A 23,710-nucleotide genomic window follows, 5' to 3' on the forward strand; every position below is an offset into this window, starting at 1 on the left:
TGGCACTGAAAAATGTGACTTATGACCATTTTTCACTGTTACGACCTCTGTAGCATCCCCATGGGATCAAAATTCAGATGCTTGACAACTGGTTCATATTTATGACCGTTGCTGTCTCAAGGTCACGTGATCACCTTTTGCGGTCCTCTGACAGACAAAGTCAACGGGGAAGCCAGATTCTCTTAACAACTGGGTTACTAACTTAGCCACTGCTGTGATTCGCTTAACGAGTGTAGCAAGAAAGGTCACAAAATGGGGCGAAACTCACTGAACAGCAGAAATGTTGGGCTCAACTGAGGTCGTAAGTCGAGGACTACCTGTAACGATTAAGTCCAGGCTGGGTTTACAAGATACGCTTACTCATGGTTAACCAAACTTCAGTTGTCTGAGTTCGCAGGACGCGCTGTACCACAGACGCGCTGGCTCGGTTCCTAGAAAACGCTGGGCTCAGCTGAGGTTGGCTGGTTTGTGGTTCAGGGCTCCGCCGCAAGCAGCTCGCACGGGACAACGGCCCCGCCTCCCGGTCCATCCCCACATTCCGGGCAAGAGGTCTCGTCGGGCTGAGGCGCCGCTGAACGACGGGCTCAGCTTTCCAGTCGCGAAGACTCGCGGCTCCGCTCGAGGCGGCACCGGAGTGGGGGGGGCGGGCGGGCGAGGAAGCCGGGAGGGGCGGCGGAGGAGCCGAAGAAATTGAGCGCGAACGGCTGGGCTCCTCCTCTCTTCCGCGCTGCGCTGGCCACGGGCGTGAGGGAGTCGCTGTGGGCGGACTCGAGCCGTGCCCAGCCGAAGCGAGGGAAGCCCTCCGCCTCACGCTTCAGTAGAGCGGGTGGGAGGTTCCTGCTCCGGGGAGGACCGAGCGGGGAGGGCTTTCCCGACGCCCGGGCTTCCGTGCAGTAGCTGAAAGTTAGCAAGCGAAAAAACCTCGTTTGCGTGGAGGGAGGGAGGGACGGGTGGGGGTCTTCATCTCCTCTGGACTGTCTGTCTCGGCTTGGAGCACCCGCGTTATATATTCACGGACGAGCCCCACACGCACCGTTCGGCCCTCCCTCTCCGCCTCTCTCTTGCGCTCCCTTTCCCGGTCGTCTCCTCCCTCTCCTGCGCTTCTCCCTCCTCTTTCCCTTCCCCCCCCCCAGAGAAGCTGCCGGAGGAGGCCGGCAGACAGGCGGCGGCGCGGCGCTCCTCTTGTGTTGTCTTGGGCTGTTTGCTCGGCCCGGCCCGGCAAGTCGCAGCTGCGGAAGAAACGGCTCCTTCGCTCCTCGGGGCGCGACGCAACCATGAGCGGCGGGGAGGTGGTCTGCCAGGGCTGGCTCCGAAAGTCGCCCCCGGAGAAGAAGTTAAAGCGCTATGTAAGTGTCTCCAGCGGCTCGGCGGGTTCTCCTGCTTGCAGGAAGCGCCCTTCTCCGCTTCTGGCTACTCTCCGCGGCGTTTTCCGTCTCGTCTGCCCGCGCTTCTCCCCTTCCTTTTCTTGCCCTCAATCCCTACGGTAGTTAAGGCGCTGCCCAGGCTCTCAACGGTCGGCTACCACCTCTGCGGATCCAATTAGATATACGCAAATGCTTTGGGTTCTTGTGTGACTTTTAAAAACGATCTGACCGCGTCTGTTTACAAGCTGACCTCTTTGAATTGTGTAGGAATAAGAGAAATAATTTCAAAAAAAAAAAAAAAAGATCTCTACGTTCACCTTTCTTAATTGCAAGTTCGCAGTTCTCTTCCTACTGGGGCTTTTGCAAGGCCCTGAACGGACCCAACTTTTCTCTTCTTCTGATTTATCGCCCTTTGCGACGGAGGATCGGGGAAGAGCGGACGAAGTTTTCCGGAACACATACCGTATATCAGCGTTTTCCAACCTTAGGAACTTGAAGATGCGTGGACTTCAACTCCCAGAATTCCCCAGCCAGCATAGCTGGCTGGGGAATTCTGGGAGTTGAAGTCCACGCATCTTCAAGTTCCTAAGGTTGGAAAACGCTGCCGTATATCTTTAAAAAAAGGGGGGGGGGAAGTCTCCGAAGCACTCAAGACGGAACTCGGCTCTTTGGTCGCTTTAAAAAAAAAGGGAGGGGTATAGGAGAAGAAGATCCTGTGGAAATCTGCAAATATATATTTGCTCTTGGAACTTTTCAGAAGTTATTCCGCGCGTCGTCTCTGTCTAGTTATGATTGTCGTTAGTTTTTGGAAGACTGCATTTTAGCTGCCTTCTGCCATGGGAAACAAACATGTAGGAAAGGAGAAATGCAGTCAGTGTATATTTATTGATTGCGTTGACTGGACTTGCTGGTTGAAGCTGCATGCATGCATAGTTGCGTTGTGTTACCTGAAGCAGTTACGATTTACAATGTATTCAACATTTGAGTGTTAACAACTGGACGTGTTTTTTTTCCCCCCCCTGACTGACATGGTTAGCGGGCTTTAGGAGTGTGCTTGAGAAATGCATTGATCTTTTGGAATGTGGTGATTCTAAAGGGTAAAAAGATTCTTATACACAAATATTTTGGCTTTTAAAACAATCTTATAATGTCTGTTTACAATGGGTTAATTTACCAAAACTGACATCTTTGAACTATGTAGTAATAGAAAATAATTAAAAAAGACCTCTACCTTGTCTTTGCTTTCATCTATAACACTGTTTCTACAGAAATTTGCATTAGGGCCTGTAACTAATTTGTTGCATTGCACTTACTTAAGTATCATTCAGATATGAAAATAGTATTTCTGGAAACATTTGATTATTACACAAAGGCAAAGAGAGTGTTTGCTGCCCATTTGATATAATTTTATATTCCAGAAATAGGTACCTTTTCTTTTCATAGGCAAAACATTTCATAATGCAGATACTCCTAACATTGGGAACATAAATTACTTCAAGACCCTGAACAGACCCAACTCAGCAAATAAAATTCTGTCAACTATTGATGTGGTGGTGATTTAGAACCTTCAAATAGAATAACATTTATCCACTGGCTTCCACATATGTTGATTTACAACATCTAAAATTTGCAGCCACACAGTCCAAAGTTCAAGAATAGATAGTGCCATAAAAAAAAACATAAGAAAAGGTGTATTTTAGAGAATCTATAGTACGTAGGTTTTAAAAGAATCCAGCAGTATAAACTTCTGGACTAATAAATGTACTTGTCTGCCAATTGCTGTTTCTGGTTAAATAAAATATTGTTTATCTTGCACAGCTTTGCTGGCTGCATGGTACTACTCTTACTAATGTAGCATAGACAATTTTAAAATACATAAGTATATAGTAATTATGTAGTTATTTAATTGTTCTGAGAAATAAATGTAAGAAGTGCTTAACAATTCTTAAGTACTTTTTAATACCTTTAAAAAAATTTAGACGGAAAGAATGAGATAGAATGAAACAAGGCTAATTCATACCAGAGACAGTTCTCAGATTTTGTTTTTCCACAAATGAAGTGAAATTGGGCTCCAGCAGTTCTAAAAAGGTATTCATGGTGATTTTGAAATAACATTGGTAGGGTTACTGGCATGTATAGACAAGGTTGTGAGATTGTTGGGAAAAAGATAAAGGCTGGTGAACTGCAGTCACCAATCAGGCTGAACATAGGAGAAATACTATTTAACTTCTTTGGTTGAGTATTTGGAGTGGAAAGTGACTTTTTTTTACAGTGGGAAAACCCTTATGTGTCAGGGAATCTTTCAATTAGATTAATTTAGACCTGCTTCTGAGATATTTTAAGTATTCAGACTATTTCTCCCTTTCTATTTCTTTATGGCATTCAATAGAAGTAAGTATGAAAATAGCTTAATTATTTTATTAGGTCTTTGGTTAGAACTGGGCATATCTTCTTGTGCAGTTTAAATAAATTCATAATTATATTGGATCATATAGAAAGTGAAGTGACAAGTAGATGAAGAGGCTCCAAGCTGTATATTAGATGGAACATAATATTACAGTATGAAAATTCTGCATTGCAATTTTCAAAGACTGAATTTCATCAGTTACCATTTAAAGATTATTGATAGTCTTATCCATAAGTTCTGCATTCCTATATCAAACAAGAATAGAAATAACTGCTAATTTGTAAAAATGACATATAAAAGCTACAGTCTTTTGGCACATCTGATGTAGTTGACTGTGTTGCACAGTTAACTTACAATGTTAGTGTTTAAATTGTAACTATTTTTGCTTTTAAGAGTAACACAGCTACCCTTCTGAAACTGCTGTAGTGTACAAATGGAGGTTATGTAAAGTAGTAAGCCAGAATTACACATATAGGAGGTAAGCCCTAGTTCAGCTTTTCATTAATATGTAAGAAATTAATAGACAAAAGATATTCTTATTCAGCAGTAAAATTAATAGCTGTAGATATATTAATAATAGCTAATAAATTACAACAAAAAAGTTGGGCTAATGTGCCAGTAGCTTTTTACAGTAGTTCTTTTTCCCCCTATTCTGTCTTGAGGCTACCATTCTATACCATTCTATAAGCCTCTGGTGGAGGAAACTGCCTTACGTAGCTTTGTAGAAAGATCCTGAGTCTTGACATACAGAGCCCTGTACATATAGTCCCTAATGTTAGAAAAATAAAGGATTGTGGTCATAAGGATATGTCTACTGAATTCTTGAGTCACTTGTAATGTAACTAACCCTAACCCTATTTTAGCTTCTGTCTGGGAAGCAGTTCAGGCAAGTATTTGTCCACTAAATTTGTCCACTAAATCTGTCCACTAAATCAGAGGTACCCAACCTTTTGGGCACCAGGGACCAGTTACCTGGAGAGAGTTTTTCCGTGGACTAGAGGGGGTATGGTTTTGTGTGCTGCCTGCATCCCGCAAATGGGGCATTGCTTATTTGTGCAGCCCGGTTGCTGGCATGCTGCGGCCTGGTACCGGTCTATGGATTGCGGGTTGGGGACCCCTACACTAAATGTTTTAAAGACTTTTTCTTCTCTATCCCCCCCCCCCAAGATAATAGTTATGCTTCTTTTAAATTTCCTCACTTGGACAGGACTTTCACTTTTCACTGTTATGCTTTCCTCCTTGACATGTATCCATTTATACTTTTATCAATTACATACATTCTGATTGGGCTTTCAATATCATTCTAAAGTAACCTGAATGAAATCTTGGCTCTTGGTGCATATTTGGTTTCAGTTTCATACCGATTTGGTTTTTGTAAGTTTTCTCTCTTGAAATCAAATATCATTTAAAGTGAATTGGCATTTTCATTGTTCAATTTTCCATTTACGTATATATTAAACGTGGGAGAGTTGTGGTCACTAGTCTCAATTGCTCATATCATGCTCCACATCAGATCAATATTTAAAGTAATTTTTTATTACTATATAGCAGGCATGTGAAACTCACAACATCATGTGACATTGCACGACGTATCGCAACTTTCCCCCCATCGCCGGCAATGGGGTGGGCGTGGTTTCACTATGATGCATCCGGCCGGCAGTTTTACATGCCTGCTATAGCGAGGTACACAGAGCGGTGGCCTAGTGGTGGTGAGTTCATTTCCCATTCGGAAGATTGAGAGTCAATCCTAGGCAGTGGCAGATGGTTTATCAGGGCGCAAAGAGAAAATATCTGCTGCAAACTCTGCATAGGTGTCAGAAAGGACATTCGGCCGTAAATGCTCAGCTCCATTCAGTTGCCCCAATGACATGCCAAATAAAAGGATTAAAGGGTTGTAAAAATAAAAAAATATATATAGTGAGGTACATGGTGGATTGCTCCATATAGAAATGCAGCATCTAATAAGCTGTCTTGCATGTATTCATTATTAAAGCAGTTTCTTCTTTTAATTGCTCTTAGTTTTTTCCTTATTTAATGCTTGTTTCCAGTTAGAAAGTTGGTCCTTGACTTACAATAATTCATTTAGTGACTGTTCAAAGTTACAGTGGCACTGACAAAAGTGACTTATTACCATTTTTCACGCTTATGACCATTGCACCATCCCATGGTCACTTGATCAGAATTCAGGTTCTTGGCAAGTGGCATGTATTTATGATAGTTGCATTGTCCCAGGGTCATGTGATAGCCATTTGTAATTTCCCCAGCTGGCTTCCAACAAGCAGTCAGTGGGGGAAGCCAGATTTGTTTAATGACTACATGATTCACTTAACAGCGGCAGTGATTCACTTAACATCTCTGACCAAAAAGGTCATAAAATATGGCAAAACTCGCTAACAACAGTAACCGAAATTTTGTGCTCAATTTTGGACGTAAGTCGAGGACTGCCCGTATAATATTACAATATTTTGTTTGCTATAAATTATATCTTCTGTTCATGGATTTTGCTTCTTCATTTATGCTTTCTAGTTCCTTTTTACTTTTTTGAAATTGGTCCTCTTATGCCTTCTAGTTTCTTGGACTCTCTCTACTCTTTTGAACATTGTCCCAGGAGGAGAAGTCATTCCAACTGCAGTTCTAAACTCTTACTAGCTTCTTTCAAAATTCCTGAAAAATTATACTGTAACTGTTTTGATGTTTCAGAAAATCAGATTAGATTGGTATTGTACAAAAGAAGCAGTTTCTTTAAAAACAAATCTCATAAAGAAAATTTAAATCATTATTTGAACTAGCACTGCAATTTATGTATTTGATACGTTGTAGTACTCAGATTATCCTGCTGAAATGATAAAAGCTTGTGGTAACCAGACAGAATGATTTTTGTCTGATATGATATGAATTTAGTTCATTTTATTCTCAGAATAAATTTCTGGACTCATGATTCTCTCAGTTGATCTAAAAATTGTGGCTAAAAAGCAAAGTAGACTAAACAAACCTATAATATGCTTACCACTGAAATATGAGAGAGAGGTTTTATACCTTGAATATAAATGGATGTCTTCTCAGAAGTAATAATGTTTTTTCTCTTTAAGGGCTTATTTTTTTCTTCTGTTCTCTTTATGCCCCAGGGCTATAATTTAAAAAAAATGCAAAAAGAAGTAATTGGCAAAGATCTTGTCTCCATAGTACTCTCATTTTTTCCCTTTAAGCTACTGGGGGCTATTAGGGCTTCTTTAAAGGCACTATACATCAGGGGTGTCAAAATCAATTTCATTGAGGGCCGCATCAGCATTGCGGTTGCCCTCAAGGGGCCGGGTGGGTGTGGCCTGGGTGGGCGTGGCCTACTGGGTGGGCATGGCTAGAGTGCGTATGTCCTACTGGGTGGGCGTGGCCAGCTCTACATCGTTCACATCAAGGGTGCCTGTGGGGGCCTGGGCAGGAGTGGGACAGATCTGAGGGTCTCTGGCAGAAGGAGGGTCTCTGGGCCAGGGCCAAGGCAGTGGGGGCCGTTCCCTCACTGTTTCCAGAATGGCTTTGCGGGCACATGAAACCACTTTGTGGGCCGCATCCGGCCCCCGGGCCTTGTGTTTGACATGTCTGCTATACATAGTCCGTGGTACATGTATTTTTTTAAAATGACCCAATTCCTAAAAAATTGCTAAATCTAGCAAGATTGGGCGTTACTCCCACAGCATTACTGGTGGGAATGCTAAAACCTCAGAGGATTATAGCCAGTTATTTTTTTCAACTTGATTTTATTTTAGTTTGCTGTCTTATCAATAAAAGCTATGGAAAATTTAGTAAACTCTGGTACCGCAGATGTCGCATCACTGGTCACTTGTTTTATCATCTAAGTACTAAGAACTGGTGGTCTAAATAATCTGTGTTTATCTTGAGAATGAATTTATTTCTTAATAGAATTGAAATCTAAGTGCACCTTCTAAGTACTGTCTCAAAAACACAATCATGTGATAGTCGTAATAACCTTCCTGGTATTCTATTATACGATTTGTCTTTTTCTTTGTAATTTTCAATAAGATATTTCCTATGTGTCTTTTAAAAGTTAATTGTTGTTTGACCTTAATAACTTTTTCATAAAGCAGATAATTTTTAATACAAGTGCCCTATTTATATGTTTTGTCACCAGATGCTCTTACAAAAGCAAAATAGCAACTAAAATCACAAAATCTAGTCACCTTACACCTTCACATGATGCAGTAAAACTAGTTTATCCAATTGCTGTTGATTAAATAATATTAACAATCAGCAGATAGGATTTTAAGGAATTATTGGCTACAGGAATCTTCAAGGTGAATGTAAAAGTGTCTTGCTGAATAAATTCCATTATTAGAGAATGGTTTTATGCAGCAGAGAGCATTTTCTACTCTTAGAAGTGTTGAATACAAATGGGAACATTAGGAACCCTGAGATCTTAAATTCACAGAGTTTTTATAAGTTCTTTTATATCTTACCCAGATATCATTTAGTATGTATTTGGTCAGGGCCTTCCTTGAATGCTTTCAAAATGACTGACAGAATTTATTCTAGCAAATTTCTATAGTTAATTTTTACTAAATAAGTTTCATATGCGATAGTTTCATATGCAGTTATTCTGACCCTCAAATTTTTTAGTTACCAACAAAGAGAACAAGAAGGAGAGGGCACATGGATCACTTTTGTCTCTTCTATCTCTAAGTACAATTGCATAAATTTCTTAATACGTCTTTTTTCATAGTAAGTCTTATCTAGAAATAATCTAATTTTAGTACCTCTTTATTTCCTTTAAAAGTACATTAGGGATATTTCAGTCAATTGACTCTTCAGTTTTTAGTGTTCCCAGCCATTAGTTTTGTTGTAAATAATATGTATGGTAGGCTCTTCTCCCTTTATAAATAAAGATTGTTTGTTTGTTTGCCACTTTGTTTCTGGATGAACTACACCATTGAAAATATGTCTGAAAACTCTATTTCTTTCTAACTGCCCAGGAGCAAAATATGCTATAATTGTATGTTTATTGGTGTAATTAAGACCAGATGAGAATGCAACGTTTTCCACTAGGAAATGTACTTCTCACAATAAAGTAAAATAAAATAACTGCATTAAGCTGGTACAGAGGTTGCCTGGAAGAAGAGCTTTGTGGTATACAGGTGATATAATTCTTTTTGATGAAGCAAAAAGAGAATGTGATATGTTCAAAAAAATACTTCAGATAGTCTCATAGTATCTTCCAATCTTTGTCAGTGGCCAGTAGCATATACAAAAACTAGAAGATACTGTACACATGCAGAACATTTTCCCAACTTATGCAAGTCTTGTAGGGGCTGGATGGAAGAACAAAATAATGCAATCTGATCACTTCATTTTAGAAGCAAAAAGATCTCATTGTTTTGCAAAGAAGCTTTAGAGCTTTGCTTGGCTTTAAGCAAAGGCCTCTTCAAGATTTATAGGCCCCTAATCAGTATATCTGAAGAATAAAGACAATGTTGGTAAATAAACACAGGTGTTTTCAGGTAGAGCAGTTATTGTGAAAGCAGTAATGTGTTGCTTTGTAACTTTCACTTCTTTCCCACAATTTTTCTATCTTCTGTTCTCCCTCCAAAAGTGAACTAGCAGAGGACATTTTGATTGGTATAGCTATGAACTGTCTGCATATTTTATCTTTAAAAAGACAGATAAAAATTATTCTTTGGGTCACAAAAATGTGAATTAAATGCCTCATGTTACCAGTTTTGTGAAGTTGGTATCAGAAGCTTAGTGAAGAAAACACCAGATACAATCTGCTTCTCAGACGTTCCATAAATAAATGTAGCACTCCTTCAGCTGAAAAGTCCTCTTTCAATTTTCTGCTTTCCTTACCTCAGAAAGAAATATAAACCTGGAAAGAATCACTAGTGACTTTGAATGCCTTTGCAGGTTCATTCAGGAATAGGCAGGCTTTTAATTTTTTATGGAAAAAGATTGCATGTTTCTGGTCTGGCAAGTGAGTACAGGGAGAACTTACTGATACGAGTATTTTGAGTATAATTTTTGTTATTTAACATGTCTGAAAGTGATTGCAATCTGGATTTTTGGATCTTATTTTGATACTTATTTTTAGGCTCCCAGGATCTGATTTCTTTTAGAAAGAAAGAATTTCTGAGACCATTTTTACAGAGGGATCAATTGCTTTATTATTAAAGCAATAATAATAATTTGAGAAGGGGTCCTTTTTGGGCTGTTTTCAGTTCATTGGAAGGAAGTTTTCGCTTTGGGATAAAAATGTTTAAATTGCAAATTACAGGAATAAAAGAGCCCAAAATGTTATTTTTATAACCCTCTCCTGTTTTTCCTCTGCAAATAGTTTAATAGGCTACAGTTGATCTACAGTTATGCTACAGTTGCATAAAATGTCTTGTTTGCTGAGATGGCACATTTTTTAACATGGTAATAGAATTGTTTTGTGTTAGTTTTTCACCTCTTTCCATAACTATGTTGGGACAATAGGTATTGCAGAAAATGTTTTGTCTAAGATCAAGAATGTGATGCCTCTCTTACTTAACCGATGATGTAGGCTTTTGTGAGGATTGTTCGTTATGTGATAATGTGGGCCTGTCCTTCTCCCTTCCTCCCCCCTCCTTTTCTTGTAGGTACACACCCCATTTGACTCCCCTGAACCCGATAGAGCATACGAGGAAGATGAAATTTGAGTTTGAGTCAGTTGATTATTATTATTTGCATAACATTGCTCAATGTTACAGTGTTGAACACTTGTACAGAAAGCATTTCTGAGGTGGAAGTTCTCAAAGAAAATATGCTATTAAATGCAGGAACATTTTTAAAAAAATATGAATTGCAGCTGTTAGCCTCCATGTATGAATCTTCAACAGGAAAAACAGAGATATTCACATCTGTTATTCATCTTGGAAATGACAAGACTTAGATTTTTCATCCATTGTTTTGGGCTCTAGATTACAAGCTTCACAAGAAACTATTTTGTGTCCTACCAATGATACCAATGACACACTATGAAGTTATTTGCACTAGAATTAAAGTATTTCCTTAGTAGTAGCCATTGTTCAAAATGAAATTTTTGAAATATTTGAACCAAGTTTAAAGATGAAAAACTAGTTCTTTTACTGAAGAAAGCAGCTGTTATTTTCCAGCTGCAGGAAAGAAATTGTACTACTTATATTAAAGCCATATACAGATCTACCTGGTATGCAAGCAATCCAGCTTGACTATTTGCTCATACATTTTATTAGTATGTTCATGTTCAGTGTTTCCTTTAAATAGAGAGCTTTGTCCTGGAAATGGGAGTTGTGCTTTCCTTACTCAGCTGGTGTCCATGAAATCTGATCTGCAAAATTATCCAAGGATATTTTGCTAGAAGTCTTAACTCACCTAACATTCATCAAGCCTGCAAAGGCATCTAGGCAGACTTGGCTTCTTAAAAATAAACTTTCATTCCTAAGATATTATTCTTTATCTCTCTGCTTTCATTGCTTTGAAATGTAGCACAGAAATGTGCTAAATGTTCATATAAGATGGTGATATTAGGTCTTAGTTTTTGAAAATCTCAAGCTTGTGGAACTGATTCTGGCTAAGGTCTCGTGTAGAGTAGATTGATCAGAAAATTATATTTAACTACAGGATAAGGACAGTTTTTAATTTCTTTACTGTTACCTTCTTGTCCTTTGGATTTTTGCAGCCCAGGTTAGGTCATTGCTCAATTGATGCGAGAGCTTGCAGAATTTGTCTGATCTGCACTTTTCCTCTGAGGAGCAAAACCATACTTAATGGTTGGTTCTCAGCCCGATAAAAAGCCATTACCTAAATAGCTCACTACTGCGGACCACCTGATGTCTGAGGGAAAAAAAACAGATTTAGAGTGTGAAAAAAAATCAGGAAATCACTGTCCTCATATTTGCAGACGTATATATTGGTTCTATTACTTTCATCTTAATAAAACTTAGTAATGAGAAGGCTGAGATTTATGCTTAGGAAAAATTTACTTTTAGTTGAAACAGATCTGATAGTCTGATACCGTGTCCCACAAGCTCCACAATTAAATAAAGCCAAGGCAATAGTTTTCTTCCATTCTCAATTATGGTAAAAGGAGAGAGAAGAGCTTGGTTATTACAATAAAAGGACTGAGAGTAAAATCAGTAACAGACTGTTCCATTGAAGTTCCAAGTCAAACTAAAAGTGAAAAAAGCCAACCACATTTCATAATGTGATTTTGAGCATAACATTACAATTTTCAGGGAGAATATCAGGAATTGCTTTGAAGTCCTGAACCTTCAATGATAGCAAACAGAGGAGAACTGTGGAATTAAATAAGATCATGACGTATGTTAAAAGAAACTGTCACGGACCTGAAAACAGAAGAAATCAAACTCTGTGTCATAAAAAAGTAGAAATTGCCAAGAAGAGAAAAGAAGCCCAAGCCAAGAAAACTGGAGGTAACTTAAATAATTTCAGAGAACTGTTGGAAGAAACAAGAAATAGTCTTACAGTGATTTTTGTAAAGACATTGAAGATGGAAAGAGAAATAAATGGAAAAACAAGGAAATATTTTGGAGGTTCCCATATTCCATTGATATGCTGTAGGATGCTGATAGTAATATTCAAAGAAGACTAAAGGTAAAAGTGGTCTGAAATGTGCATCCAAGATCCCTTAGAACAGACATGTCAAACACAAGGCCCGGGGGCCAGATCCGGCCCACGAAGTGGTTTCATGTGGGCCGCGAAGCATCCTGGAAACAGTGAGGGAACGGCCCCTGCTGCCTTGGCCCTGGCCCAGAGACCCTCCTTCTGCCAGAGACCTGACTTCTGTCAGATCTGTCCCACTCCTCCCAGGCCCCCATAGACACCCTTGATGCGAACGATGTAGAGCTGGCCACGCCCACCCAGTAGGCCACACCCACCCAGATCACACCCACCCGGCCCCCTGAGGGCAACCGCAATGCTGATGCGGCCCTCAATGAAATTGAGTTTGACACCCCTGCCTTAGAATATATTCTAAGAAGAACGATTATTATTAGAACGTAATGTTAAATCAGTGTTCTGATCATTATCAAGTTGGAAGGCTGCAGTATTGATAAAATATACACAGGAATAATGGTAAGCAACTGAAGAATTTTTTAAATATTTTTACTAAACTATGCCAGTGATCGTGAATGACACGGGTTGAAAGACTGGAAGATGTTAGTACTTACCAATACCAAAGCAAAGAGTTTTAACCAAACCGATAGAAGAAAATATTTGGTAGCCTGGTGTTGAGCTGTAGGGTCCTTGGTGCTCTCTCGGGTTGGGTGTTTTCTTGCAGACATTTTATTACCAAACTGGGTAACATCAGTCCAGTGCATCTGGACTGTTCTACCATTTCAAAATTAGATTAGAATAGAAAGATTGAACTTTGGTATTGGAAGAGACTCTTGAAAAGGTTGACTCAGCCTTCCATCCTTCTGAGGTAGGTAAAATGAGGACCCAGATTGTTGGGGGCAATAAACTGACTTTGTAAAAATGCCACTTGGGGCCCCCCGAAAGCCCTAATAAGCAGGCATATACATAGAATGAAGGCTATCGCTAAGCACATTGATTTGTGCTTCTTAGATTGTAAGCCGCCTTGAGTCTTCGGAGAAGGGCGGGATATAAATGGGATAAAAATATATATCATGGACAATCAATAGAACAACCAATAGAACAGTTCAGAGTTGTCACTCAGGGTATAAATGACCAGCTCCAGTTACTGTATTTGAAATGTATTGTAGGCGTATATTTACTTCTATGGAGAAATCTATAATGCTGTGAAAGGTAGAAGGAAGGAGAAAAAGAGAGTGACCAGTAGCAAGTGGAGGGACATCCAGCTAGTCCTTGACTTAAGACCACAACTGAGCCTAAAATTTCTGTTGCTAAGTGAGAGATTTGTTAAATGAGTTTTGACCCTTTTATGACTTTTCTTGCCACAATTGTTAAGTGAATCATTATAGTTGTTAAAATAGTAATGAAGTTGTTAAGTGAATCTGGCTTCCCATGGACTTTGCTTGTCACAAGGTCTCAGAAGGGGATTACATGACCCCGGGACACTACAACGGTCATAAATATAAACCAGTTGCTAAGCTTCTGAATTTTGATTGAATGACCACGGGGATGCTGTAAGGGTGGTATATGTGAAAAATGGTCACAAGTCACTTTTTTCAGTGCCATTGCAACTTTGAAAGGTCACTAAATGAACTGTTGTAAGTTGAGGACTACCTGTAATTACAGTGCTGAGGGTTGCATTGCTGGAAAGCCTGGAGAACCAGTTTTATCCTGGAAAATATCCATCTATGTGGTCACTAAGAAGTGACACTGACTCGGTGACACATAATTAGTCAAAGTTTAAGGGTGGGGGGAGAGAGTTGGTTGATTTTTTTAAAATAATGGTTCTTTTATGAACTATGAAGTTTTTAATGAACATCCTTTATGATCTTTTTCTGTTGTATACTTTAAAAAAGATGTTTCATTTGGATAATGTTTTATATGGTCACAGAAAATAGAATAGTGCTTATTTGGTTATCTTGCTGAAAATATATGCAACTGAAGGATGTCTTATTAAGCAAGAAATTCGCTGTACAAAAATTTCTCAGGTTTAGATTGGTAAAAGAATCCCATCATTATAAACAGCTCAAACTTTGCTCTGACATATATAGTGAAACAATGATTAAGAGGTTTTGTTTGCTGATTCTTCTAGATTCAGAGCAGTATTGAAAGTAGGAGAATGCCAATCAAGTTATCTAGATCAAAGTTTCAAACTTTGAAAATGTTTGGGAAGCATTATAGGGCATTAAACATTGTGTTGTTGTTGTTAGCTGTAAAGTTGTGTCCGACCCATCGCGACCCTATGGACAACGTGCCTCCAGTCCTTCCTGTCTACCATCTTCTGGAGTCCATTCAAGCTCACGCCTACTGCTTCAGTGACTCCATCCAGCCATCTCATTCTCTGTCGTCCCCTTCTTCTCTTGCCCTCAATCTTTCCCAGGATTAGGCTCTGCTCCAGTGAGTCCTTCCTTCTCATTAGGTGGCCAAAGTATTTGAGTTTTAGCTTCAGGATCTGGCCTTCTAAAGAGCAGTCAGGGTTGATCTCCTCTAGGACTGACCGGTTTGATTGTCTTGCAGTCCAAGGGACTCGCAGGAGTCTTCTCCAGAACCATAGTTCAAAGGCCTCAATTCTTTGGCGCTCGGCCTTTCTTATGGTCCAACTTTCACTGCCATACATTGCAACTGGGAAGACCATAGCCTTGACTACGCACTTTTGTTGACAGGGTGATGTCTCTGCTTTTTAGTGTGCTGTCTAGATTTGTCATGGCTTTCCTCCCGAGGAGCAAGCGTCTTTTAATTTCTTGGCTACAGTCCCCATCTGCAGTGATCTTGGAGCCCAAGAAAATAAAATCTGTCACTACCTCCATTTCTTCCTCATCTATTTGCCAGGAATTGAGAGGGCCGAATGCCATGATCTTGGTTTTCTCAATGTTAAGTTTCAACCCAACTTTTGCACTCTCCTTTTTCACCCGCAACAAGAGGCTCTTTAGTTCTTCTTCACTTTCTGCCATTAGAGTGGTATCATCTGCATATCTTAGGTTGTTGATATTTCTTCCGGCAATCTTAATTCCAACTTTTGATTCATCTAGCCCTGCCTTTCTCATCATGTGCTCAGCATATAAGTTAAATAGGCAGGGCGACAGTATACAGGCTTGCCAGACTCCTTTCCCAATTTTGAACCAATCAGTGGTTCCATGTCCAGTTCTCACTGTTGCTTCTTGGCCCACATATAGGTTTCTCAAGAGACAAATAAGATGGTCTGGTACGCCCATCTCTTTAAGAACTTGCCACAGTTTGTTATGATCCACACAAAGGCTTTAGCATAGTCAATGAAGCAGAAGTAGATGTTTTTCTGGAACTCTCTAGCTTTCTCCATGATCCAGCGTATGTTGGCAATTTGATCTCTAGTTCCTCTGCCTCTTCGAAATCCTGCCTGTACTTCTGGTAGTTCTCGATCCATATACTGCTGGAGTCTAGCTTGTAGGATTTTAAGCATAACTTTACTAGCATGAGAAATGAGTGCAATGGTGTGATAGTTTGAACATTCTTTGGCACTGCCTTTCTTTGGAATTGGAATGTAAACTGATCTTTTCCAATCCTGTGGCCACTGTTGAGTTTTCCAAATTTGCTGGCAAATTGAGTGTAGCACTTTTACTGCATCGTCTTTTAAAATTTTGAATAGCTCAGCTGGAATACTGTCACCTCCACTAGCTTTGCTGTTGCTCAGCTTTTCTAAGGCCCACTTCACTTCACATTCTAGGATGTCTGGCTTGAGGTCAGTGACCACCTCATTGTGATTATCAGGGACGTTAAGCTCATTCTTGTATAGTTCTTCTGTGTAATTTTGCCACCTCTTCTTAATCTCTTCTGCCTCTGTTAGGTCCCTGCCATTTTGGTCCTTTATCATGCCCATTATTGCATTAAACATTCCCTTCATCTCTCCAATTTTCTTGAAAAGATCTCTGGTCCTCCCTATTCTATTGTTTTCTTCTGTTTCTTTGCACTGTTCATTTAAGAAGGCATTCTTATCTTTTCTAGCTATTCTCTGGAATTCTGCATTCAATTGGGCGTATCTTTCTTTTTCTCCCTTGCCTTTTCGCTTCCCTCCTTTCCTCAACTATTTGCAAAGCTTCCTCAGACAGCCATTTTGCTTTCTTGAATTTCTTTTTCTTTGGGATGGTTTTGGTTGCTACCTGTTGTACAATGTTGCGAACCTCTGTCCATAATTCTTCAGGCACTCTGTCTATCAGATTTAATTCCTTAAATCTATTTGTCACCTCTACTGTATATTCAACAGGGATATAATTTAATTCATACCTGAGTGGCCTAGTGCTTTTCCCTACTTTCTTCAGTTTAAACCTAATCTTTGCAATGAGAAGCTCATGGTCGGAGCCACAGTCAGCTCCTGGTCTTGTTTTTACTGACTGTATAGAGCTTCTCCATCTTTGGCTGCAGAGCACATAGTCAATCTGATTTCTGTGTTGACCATCTGGTGATGTCCATGTGTAGAGCCGTCTCTTGGGTTGTTGGAAAAGAGTGTTTGCTATGACCATCGTATTCTCTTGACAAATTCCTGTGCCCTGCTTCATTTTGTACTCCAAGGCCAAACTTGCCTGTTATTCCACTTATCTTTTGGCTTCCTACTTTAGCATTCCAATCCCCCATGATGATAAGGATATCATTTTTTGGTGTTAGTTCTATAAGGTGCTGTAGTGCTTCATAGAACCGGTCAACTTCATCCTCTTCAGCACCGGTGGTTGGGGCATAGACTTGGACTACTGTAATATTGAATGGTTTGCCTTGGATTCGAACTGAGATCATTCTGTCATTTTGAGGATTGTATCCCAGTATTGCTTTTCCTACTCTTTTATTGACTATGAAGGCTAATCCATTTCTTCTGAGGGATTCTTGCCCACAGTAGTATACCTGATGGTCATCTGAATTAAATTCACCCATTCCTGTCCATTTTAGTTCGCTGATACCTAAGATGTCGATGTTCAGTCTTGTCATCTCTTGTTTGACCACATCCAGCTTTCCTTGATTCATGGATCTTACATTCCAGGTTCCTATGGAGAAAAAATCTTTAAGCATTGGACTTTCCTTTCACCACCAGACACATCCAGAGCTGAGCATTCTTTCGGCTTTGGCCCAGTCGCTTCATTCTTTCTGGCGCTACTAGTACTAGCCCTCTGCTCTTCCCCAGTAGCATATTGGACGCCTTCCGACCTGAGGGGCTCATCTTCTAGCGTCATATCGTTTTGCATTTTGGTACTGTCCATAGGGTTTTCATGGCAAAGATACTGGAGTGAGTTGCCATTTCCTTCTCCAGTGGATCACGTTTTGTCAGAACTCTCTGCTATGACCTGTCCATCTTGGGTGGCCCTGCACGGCATACCTCATAGCTTCATTGAATTACGCAAGCCCCTTCACCACGACAAGGCAGTGATCCATGAAGGGAATTAAACATTGTAATTAATTTAATTAAAAATATTCAATGGATATCTTGTATTTTCCCCCAAACTAGTCAAAGTAGAAGGGTATAAAATGGCAATTTAAAAAGCTGGTTGGTTTTTTTTTTGGAGGGGGGACATAAATTCATTTTCTGATAGACTCACATGTGACATAGTTTAGGTTTATTTAACTTAACAGAAACCAAAATTTCAAGTTACATGCTATGGCCTCTTGAGATAAAGATGGTGCTCCTTATCAAAGAAAATGACATCAAACTTTATATTCAGACTTATTTTTTTCAGAATGCAGCATGTTTTTGATGTTAATATCCTTTTAAAATATAAGGAAATCAAATACATTGAATGAAAAAGCTGAATAAAAATATGACTAATACTTTTGGTTCCAATATCTATAACAGCACCTTGGTGATGATACACTTAAGGGGTTCTTGCTGAAAACCTAGTCCCAACAGGGTGATTACTTCATGACTTGTCATGGGGAGACTGAAGGGGAAGGACTGACCATCTTTGAAGGTATTTCATGAATATCTGCCAAGTGAATCCTGAAAACTTCACCTTGCACTCTGTAAGGAAAACATAGTGTTCCATCTGGATCACAGATGATAGCTGCACAAGCTGTCCTTTATGGTGTCAATGGGGTATTTTAAAATGTGAAAATAACATCATTTAGAAATTATTAAGCATATGAACTTCTCAGTCTTCCCCAACTCCTGCCAAAATGATTTGACACAGCATTCAAGTAAGCCACTAAATACTTAAAACTTTAAAAACATAACTTCCTTACAATGGAGAGTTTCACTTTATTGAATATATGTGAGAGAACTGCAGCATGTTGTGTGAAAATGTACATGTGAAAGTTGTGTCTTTTAATAATTCCTCTTGAAAATTCTGGTGCAATCTATAGCAGCTTGTGTTACTATCTTATTTCATGTTTTTAGGCTTTGTATATTGCCTTGCTTTTTAAAAAGTATTAGTTAATAACATGAGACAGACTGTATGAGGACAGCTAGTCCTGTAAGTCAGCTTAGTCCTAAATTTTATATAAGATTTTATATATCATCTAAGCAGACTGGATTGGGCTTAGAAGCCAATAACATTGTTTCAGTTGTGTCTTCTACATCCTTCAGGATGCATCACTAATCATACGCACCACTACATTTTTGTGCTGTCTTCAAGATTTACTCCTCAAAGTTCAGTGGTATTTAAAAGTTTGTGAATCCTTTTGAATTTTCAATTTTTTAGCATCAATAGGAGTAAAATACGATCTGTTCTCCACACAAGTCCTACAACTAGATAAAAAGAATTTAATCAGTGAAAACAAACGAATCAAAAACATTATGCTTGTTCATTTATTTATTGAGGAAAATGACAACAGACAATCTTTCTTTAACGAGGGACAATGTGGCTTTATCAGTTGAAGGTTAAAAAGGCTTTTCTTGCTACTGCTGTTAATGAATTTTATTTATTTATTTATTTTATTTTAATCCCATTTATATCCCGCCCTTCTCCGAAGACTCAGGGCGGCTTACAATCTAAGCACAAATCAATGTGCTTAGCAATAGCCTTCATTCTATGTATATGCTTGCTTATTAGGGCTTTCGCCCCCCCCAAGCGGGCGAAATTATTACAAAGTCAGCTTAATTGCCCCCAACAATCTGGGTCCTCATTTTACCTACCTCGGAAGGATGGAAGGCTGAGTCAACCTTGAGCCTGGTGGGATGCGAACCTGCACTAATTGCAGGCAGCTGGTGTTACTTAATGAGGCATTAGCCCACTGCTCCACCAAGGCTCTTTTTTAATTTAGCATTAAAGATGACTCCCAGAATGCAAATCTATTCCCTGGCCCACCCAGAACAGGCATTTCTGCTGAATCCCAAAGTCTACATCAATTATTCCACATCAATTGTTACCTCACAGCAATGAAATTTATTGTGGTCCACAACCAGTACAAAAGAAGTTAAAACAACTCAAGTTCCATCCCAAAATATTACACTTTTAAGACTTTACCATATAAGTATGTTTCTATTAATATTGATATGACTTAAGAAATAAAAGGGTGATACCACTTTAGAAGACTTCTAACTAACTGATGGGCATTATTTCTATTACAGGAGTGAATTACTTAAGAATGTAATTTTGTATATTTACAACATAGAAAATTATGTTTTAGAGTTCTTCAGGTTCACTAGAGGCAGAAGGACATTGCCTAACCACTGCATGAATCTATTTTATCCAACTTCCATAATTGTAAAGAGGAAGACATTAAAATATGCTCAGCAAATAGGACATCGGTAATAGTAGCAAACAAGTTCAGGTTCCCTCAATTCATTGAGAAGAGGATATAATCTAAATTATTCTAAATTTTCTGTCTTACTAAGTGTTGTAACCAATATTTAGAAGGCAATTGGGGAATACGCCAATATGAAACAGTTTGCTACTTTCACTGCTGAGTTTCAAATATGGTATACTCCCCTAGTCTTCTTAACATTTCTCTTTCCCCCTTTCCTTGTAGTACCGCCTCTGATAACTTTGCCTTTTTAATTCTCTTGCCTCCTTTGAACACTGCTACCCGCAATGGCTGTTACAGACATTATAATAGTTAAGGAATGTTTTGTGCATCACTCCACACACCGAATTTGTGGTCCAAAAGTCTCAACAGGATCATATTTTCCATCTATTTCCCTTTATAGATCATTCATCAGGGAAATCAAGACTCTTTTCATGCCTAACCCAGGTCTTAAATGCAGATTAAAAAGGGTAAAGTACAGTCTAAATGTTGCTGGAGATGCAGTACTGCTGCTTTTTCAGCCAACTTGGCTTTAATTAATAAAGCCAACCTGTCCAAAAATGTATCTTAAACAAGAGCTTTGTTACTACCACTTTTGAAGAGTCAGGAAACTCTGCCTGTAAAAATTGACTGTTAATTATCTCAGTCATTATTAGGAGGACAAAGTCCTTAAGAGGCCCTTATAAGTCAAGATAGTGAATGATATGGGTAGCAATCTGAATAGATCTGAAGAACTGCATTTGTTACCTAAAGAGAAAATGGTGCTGTACACCACGGATGCAATATTGTTCAAATTAGCTTCAAGCCTTGCACAAGTTTTAATGATCTCTGCTCAAAGACAGAGAACTGGTGTTGCTTCTCTCTTTTGCTGTCACTTAGATCTTATGATAAAGCAGCCACTGATGTGTTGTTACTACTACCTGTGCAAACAGCCAATTACAATTCCTGGGCTTTTTTTATCTTTTGTATTCAGAGTCTTAAACTCCCCCACGAAATGGTGAAATCATTGTGTTGAGTAGGCCTTTCATTTGTGACACTCCAGTTCCCATTATCAGTTAATTTTGCTGATCCAGTGTTGTATGAGTGAATTTCATCTTGCACAAAGGCAGTCTTCGCCTATTCTATCCTGGAGTAAACTCCTGGGTATCCAGATTAAATTTAGGGAACTTGGAAAGAGATGGAATTTCATCTACCATTAATATCTGCTTGAATTATTAAAGGAGACCACGGATACACCCCCTTTCATAGTATTTTCATGTTACACTTTGCTCAACGTTTCTTATTTGTTGGATTGTGAGTTTCATTATTTTATAGTTTAAGAGTAGAATTTGATGAAAAATGAGATAACTAACAAAAATATTTTATACAATTATACTTACTTTCTACCAAGCCCCTCTGCAAACTCACTCTGTGTTTGTTATGTGATGAAATTATGAAGTAATCTCTGTGTGTATTGTTAAAATTCAGAATAATGTAACTCACTCATAGCTATTTAGAAAGACAACTATAGCAGTGAAATATATATACTAATGTAGTTAATGACAAGGGGACAAAGCTAGGTCATATGCCCACCGACTCATTGGTGACCTCATAGCATATGGCTATGTGAAAATTGAAATGCCCATTAAATAAGAGAAAGTAGAAAACATGACGTGAATATGTTGCAATCCATGCTCAAATGGACAAATTATTGACACCAGCTGAAGGTGATTTTGAGATAATAAATTACTGCTGTGTTCTCCAACTCTTTGCATCTATCTGTCATTCCTGTATTTTTCCAACCAAAAGGAAAGTTGCAAGTAAATTATATAAGGGAATTTGAAACACTGTTCATCAGCAAGATAATCCTCTGAAAATAGAAGGCAATGGGACCAAATTTTGTGTAGAGTGAAGGTAACAAAAGAAAGACTAACTAAAAATTGTATGTGGGAAAGGTGGATCTGAATGTTGACAACTACTCCATTTTAAACTTACCTTCTGGCTCTTGGGCCCTTAAGCCAGCGTGGACCTTTAGCAGCTTGTCTCTTACTGCCCATGCACACATAGATATTATATGACAGAACAGAAACACCACGTACAGGTGAAAGATTATTTTGTTATACAAAAGAATATTTAGACAAATCCTATAGCCACTACTAGTAAAGGCACTGGATGAAATTTCAGAATTGTATGCTATTACAACTTTGTTATGTTATTTAAATTCTTCTATGATCATACCACTGAAATACAAGGAGCATCTTTCTATAGATGCAAATTAAAATTAGAAAAGTCTTGAAACTCTTCTGAAGGCAGTTGTTCTGTTTAACAAAACATTGAGGCATTTTCCAATTTTGTCATTGCATTTATCAGGCACTATTTTAAGAAATGATTATTATATAAAATAGGAATACTTAAAAATGAAAATACCTATGTTGTTATAAAATGACATCAGTGCATGATGAGGGCAAGTGTTCATTCTAAGATTACATTACTCGTACATATGTTTTATGCATACATACTTCTTTTTCTTTCTAATAATGTTTAAATAATATGCTCACTTTATATGGATTTAAAACATTAGCCTTTGACTGCCAGTTAATAGTTGTAAAATTGTTACAAAAATGTATCGAGGATTGTGCCATACAAAGTTCTTGAATCCTTGGTATTTAGGAAAAGAGTCTTTTGACTTTCAATTAACAAAATGTTTATTTTAGAAGTTATTTTAGAAAAAAGAAACTTATCTTCCTTACCATTTGAAGCTATTTTATTTTATTGTTGAGTGCTACAGAATTGGGAAATACTCAGCTTGTGCCTTTGTGCAACAGATTATGAAAGTCTTAATTGTATATATGACAAAATCTATTTTGTAAGGGACAGCATAATCACTGATATCATTTTTATCTTTGAGAAGGTCTGCTTTAAAAAAAATGGGAAGAGAATGTTACTTAAATACCTTAATAGCTGACCTTTGATGGCTTGATTCAAGACCTATAGGTTAAGACATTTCTACACACTGGGTTGTCTCAAATGTTACACTTTTTCAATTCATAAAGCAGTTACATTGAGAAAATAATGCCATTTTTAATACAAATTTTATTGATTTTCTGATATTGCATTCACATATTTGAAAAGCAACGTGGTGGCTGGGTAGTAGCAATTCAATTACATACAGATATCATTAGTACATATTTCAAATTGCTACCATAAATATTTCCTCTCCTTTTCCCTTCATATATACTGTCTATTTGTAAATTAAAAGACAAGTTTTATCCTATCCATCACATAGAAAATACCTTTCTTACATATATCCATAGTTTTTAGTTTACACATATTCTAATTGTTTTAACATACAATCTTTTAGACAATCAATGACCTAATAGATTTTTTAATTTTAATTTCCACTAACATTTAGATTTAATGTTTGATATTTATCATTCCCAAGATTTTTAGTATACTCCCAGTTCATCTATCACCATTCCTCACAAAATCTAATATTCAAAATACACATCCCATTTACTTAACTTCTCACCCTCTATGTCAACAAGTTAAGGATACAATATGATATCCTTCCTTTTTGCTAATTTTCAGTTTTTGTTTTTTTAAGTAGTAATCAAAATTTCTTTTTATTTCAATATTTAATGCT

The 23,710-nt window shown here is 38.4% G+C and overlaps 1 protein-coding gene across 1 annotated transcript in view; it reads left to right on the forward strand.

The window, feature by feature from the left end:
• The first annotated feature begins 1,131 nt into the window (after positions 1-1,131).
• GAB1 (GRB2 associated binding protein 1) overlaps positions 1,132-23,710 on the forward strand; it is a 98,979-nt gene continuing 76,400 nt past the window's right edge. The window contains exon 1 of the mRNA XM_083367777.1: positions 1,132-1,346. Within this exon, the coding sequence (XP_083223903.1) occupies positions 1,275-1,346 (72 nt within the window). The 5' untranslated portion in view covers positions 1,132-1,274. The remainder of the gene's footprint in view (positions 1,347-23,710) is intronic.

This window comes from Vipera ursinii, assembly GCF_947247035.1.
Source record: "Vipera ursinii genome assembly, chromosome: 7".
Taxonomy (NCBI): Eukaryota; Metazoa; Chordata; class Lepidosauria; order Squamata; family Viperidae; genus Vipera; species Vipera ursinii.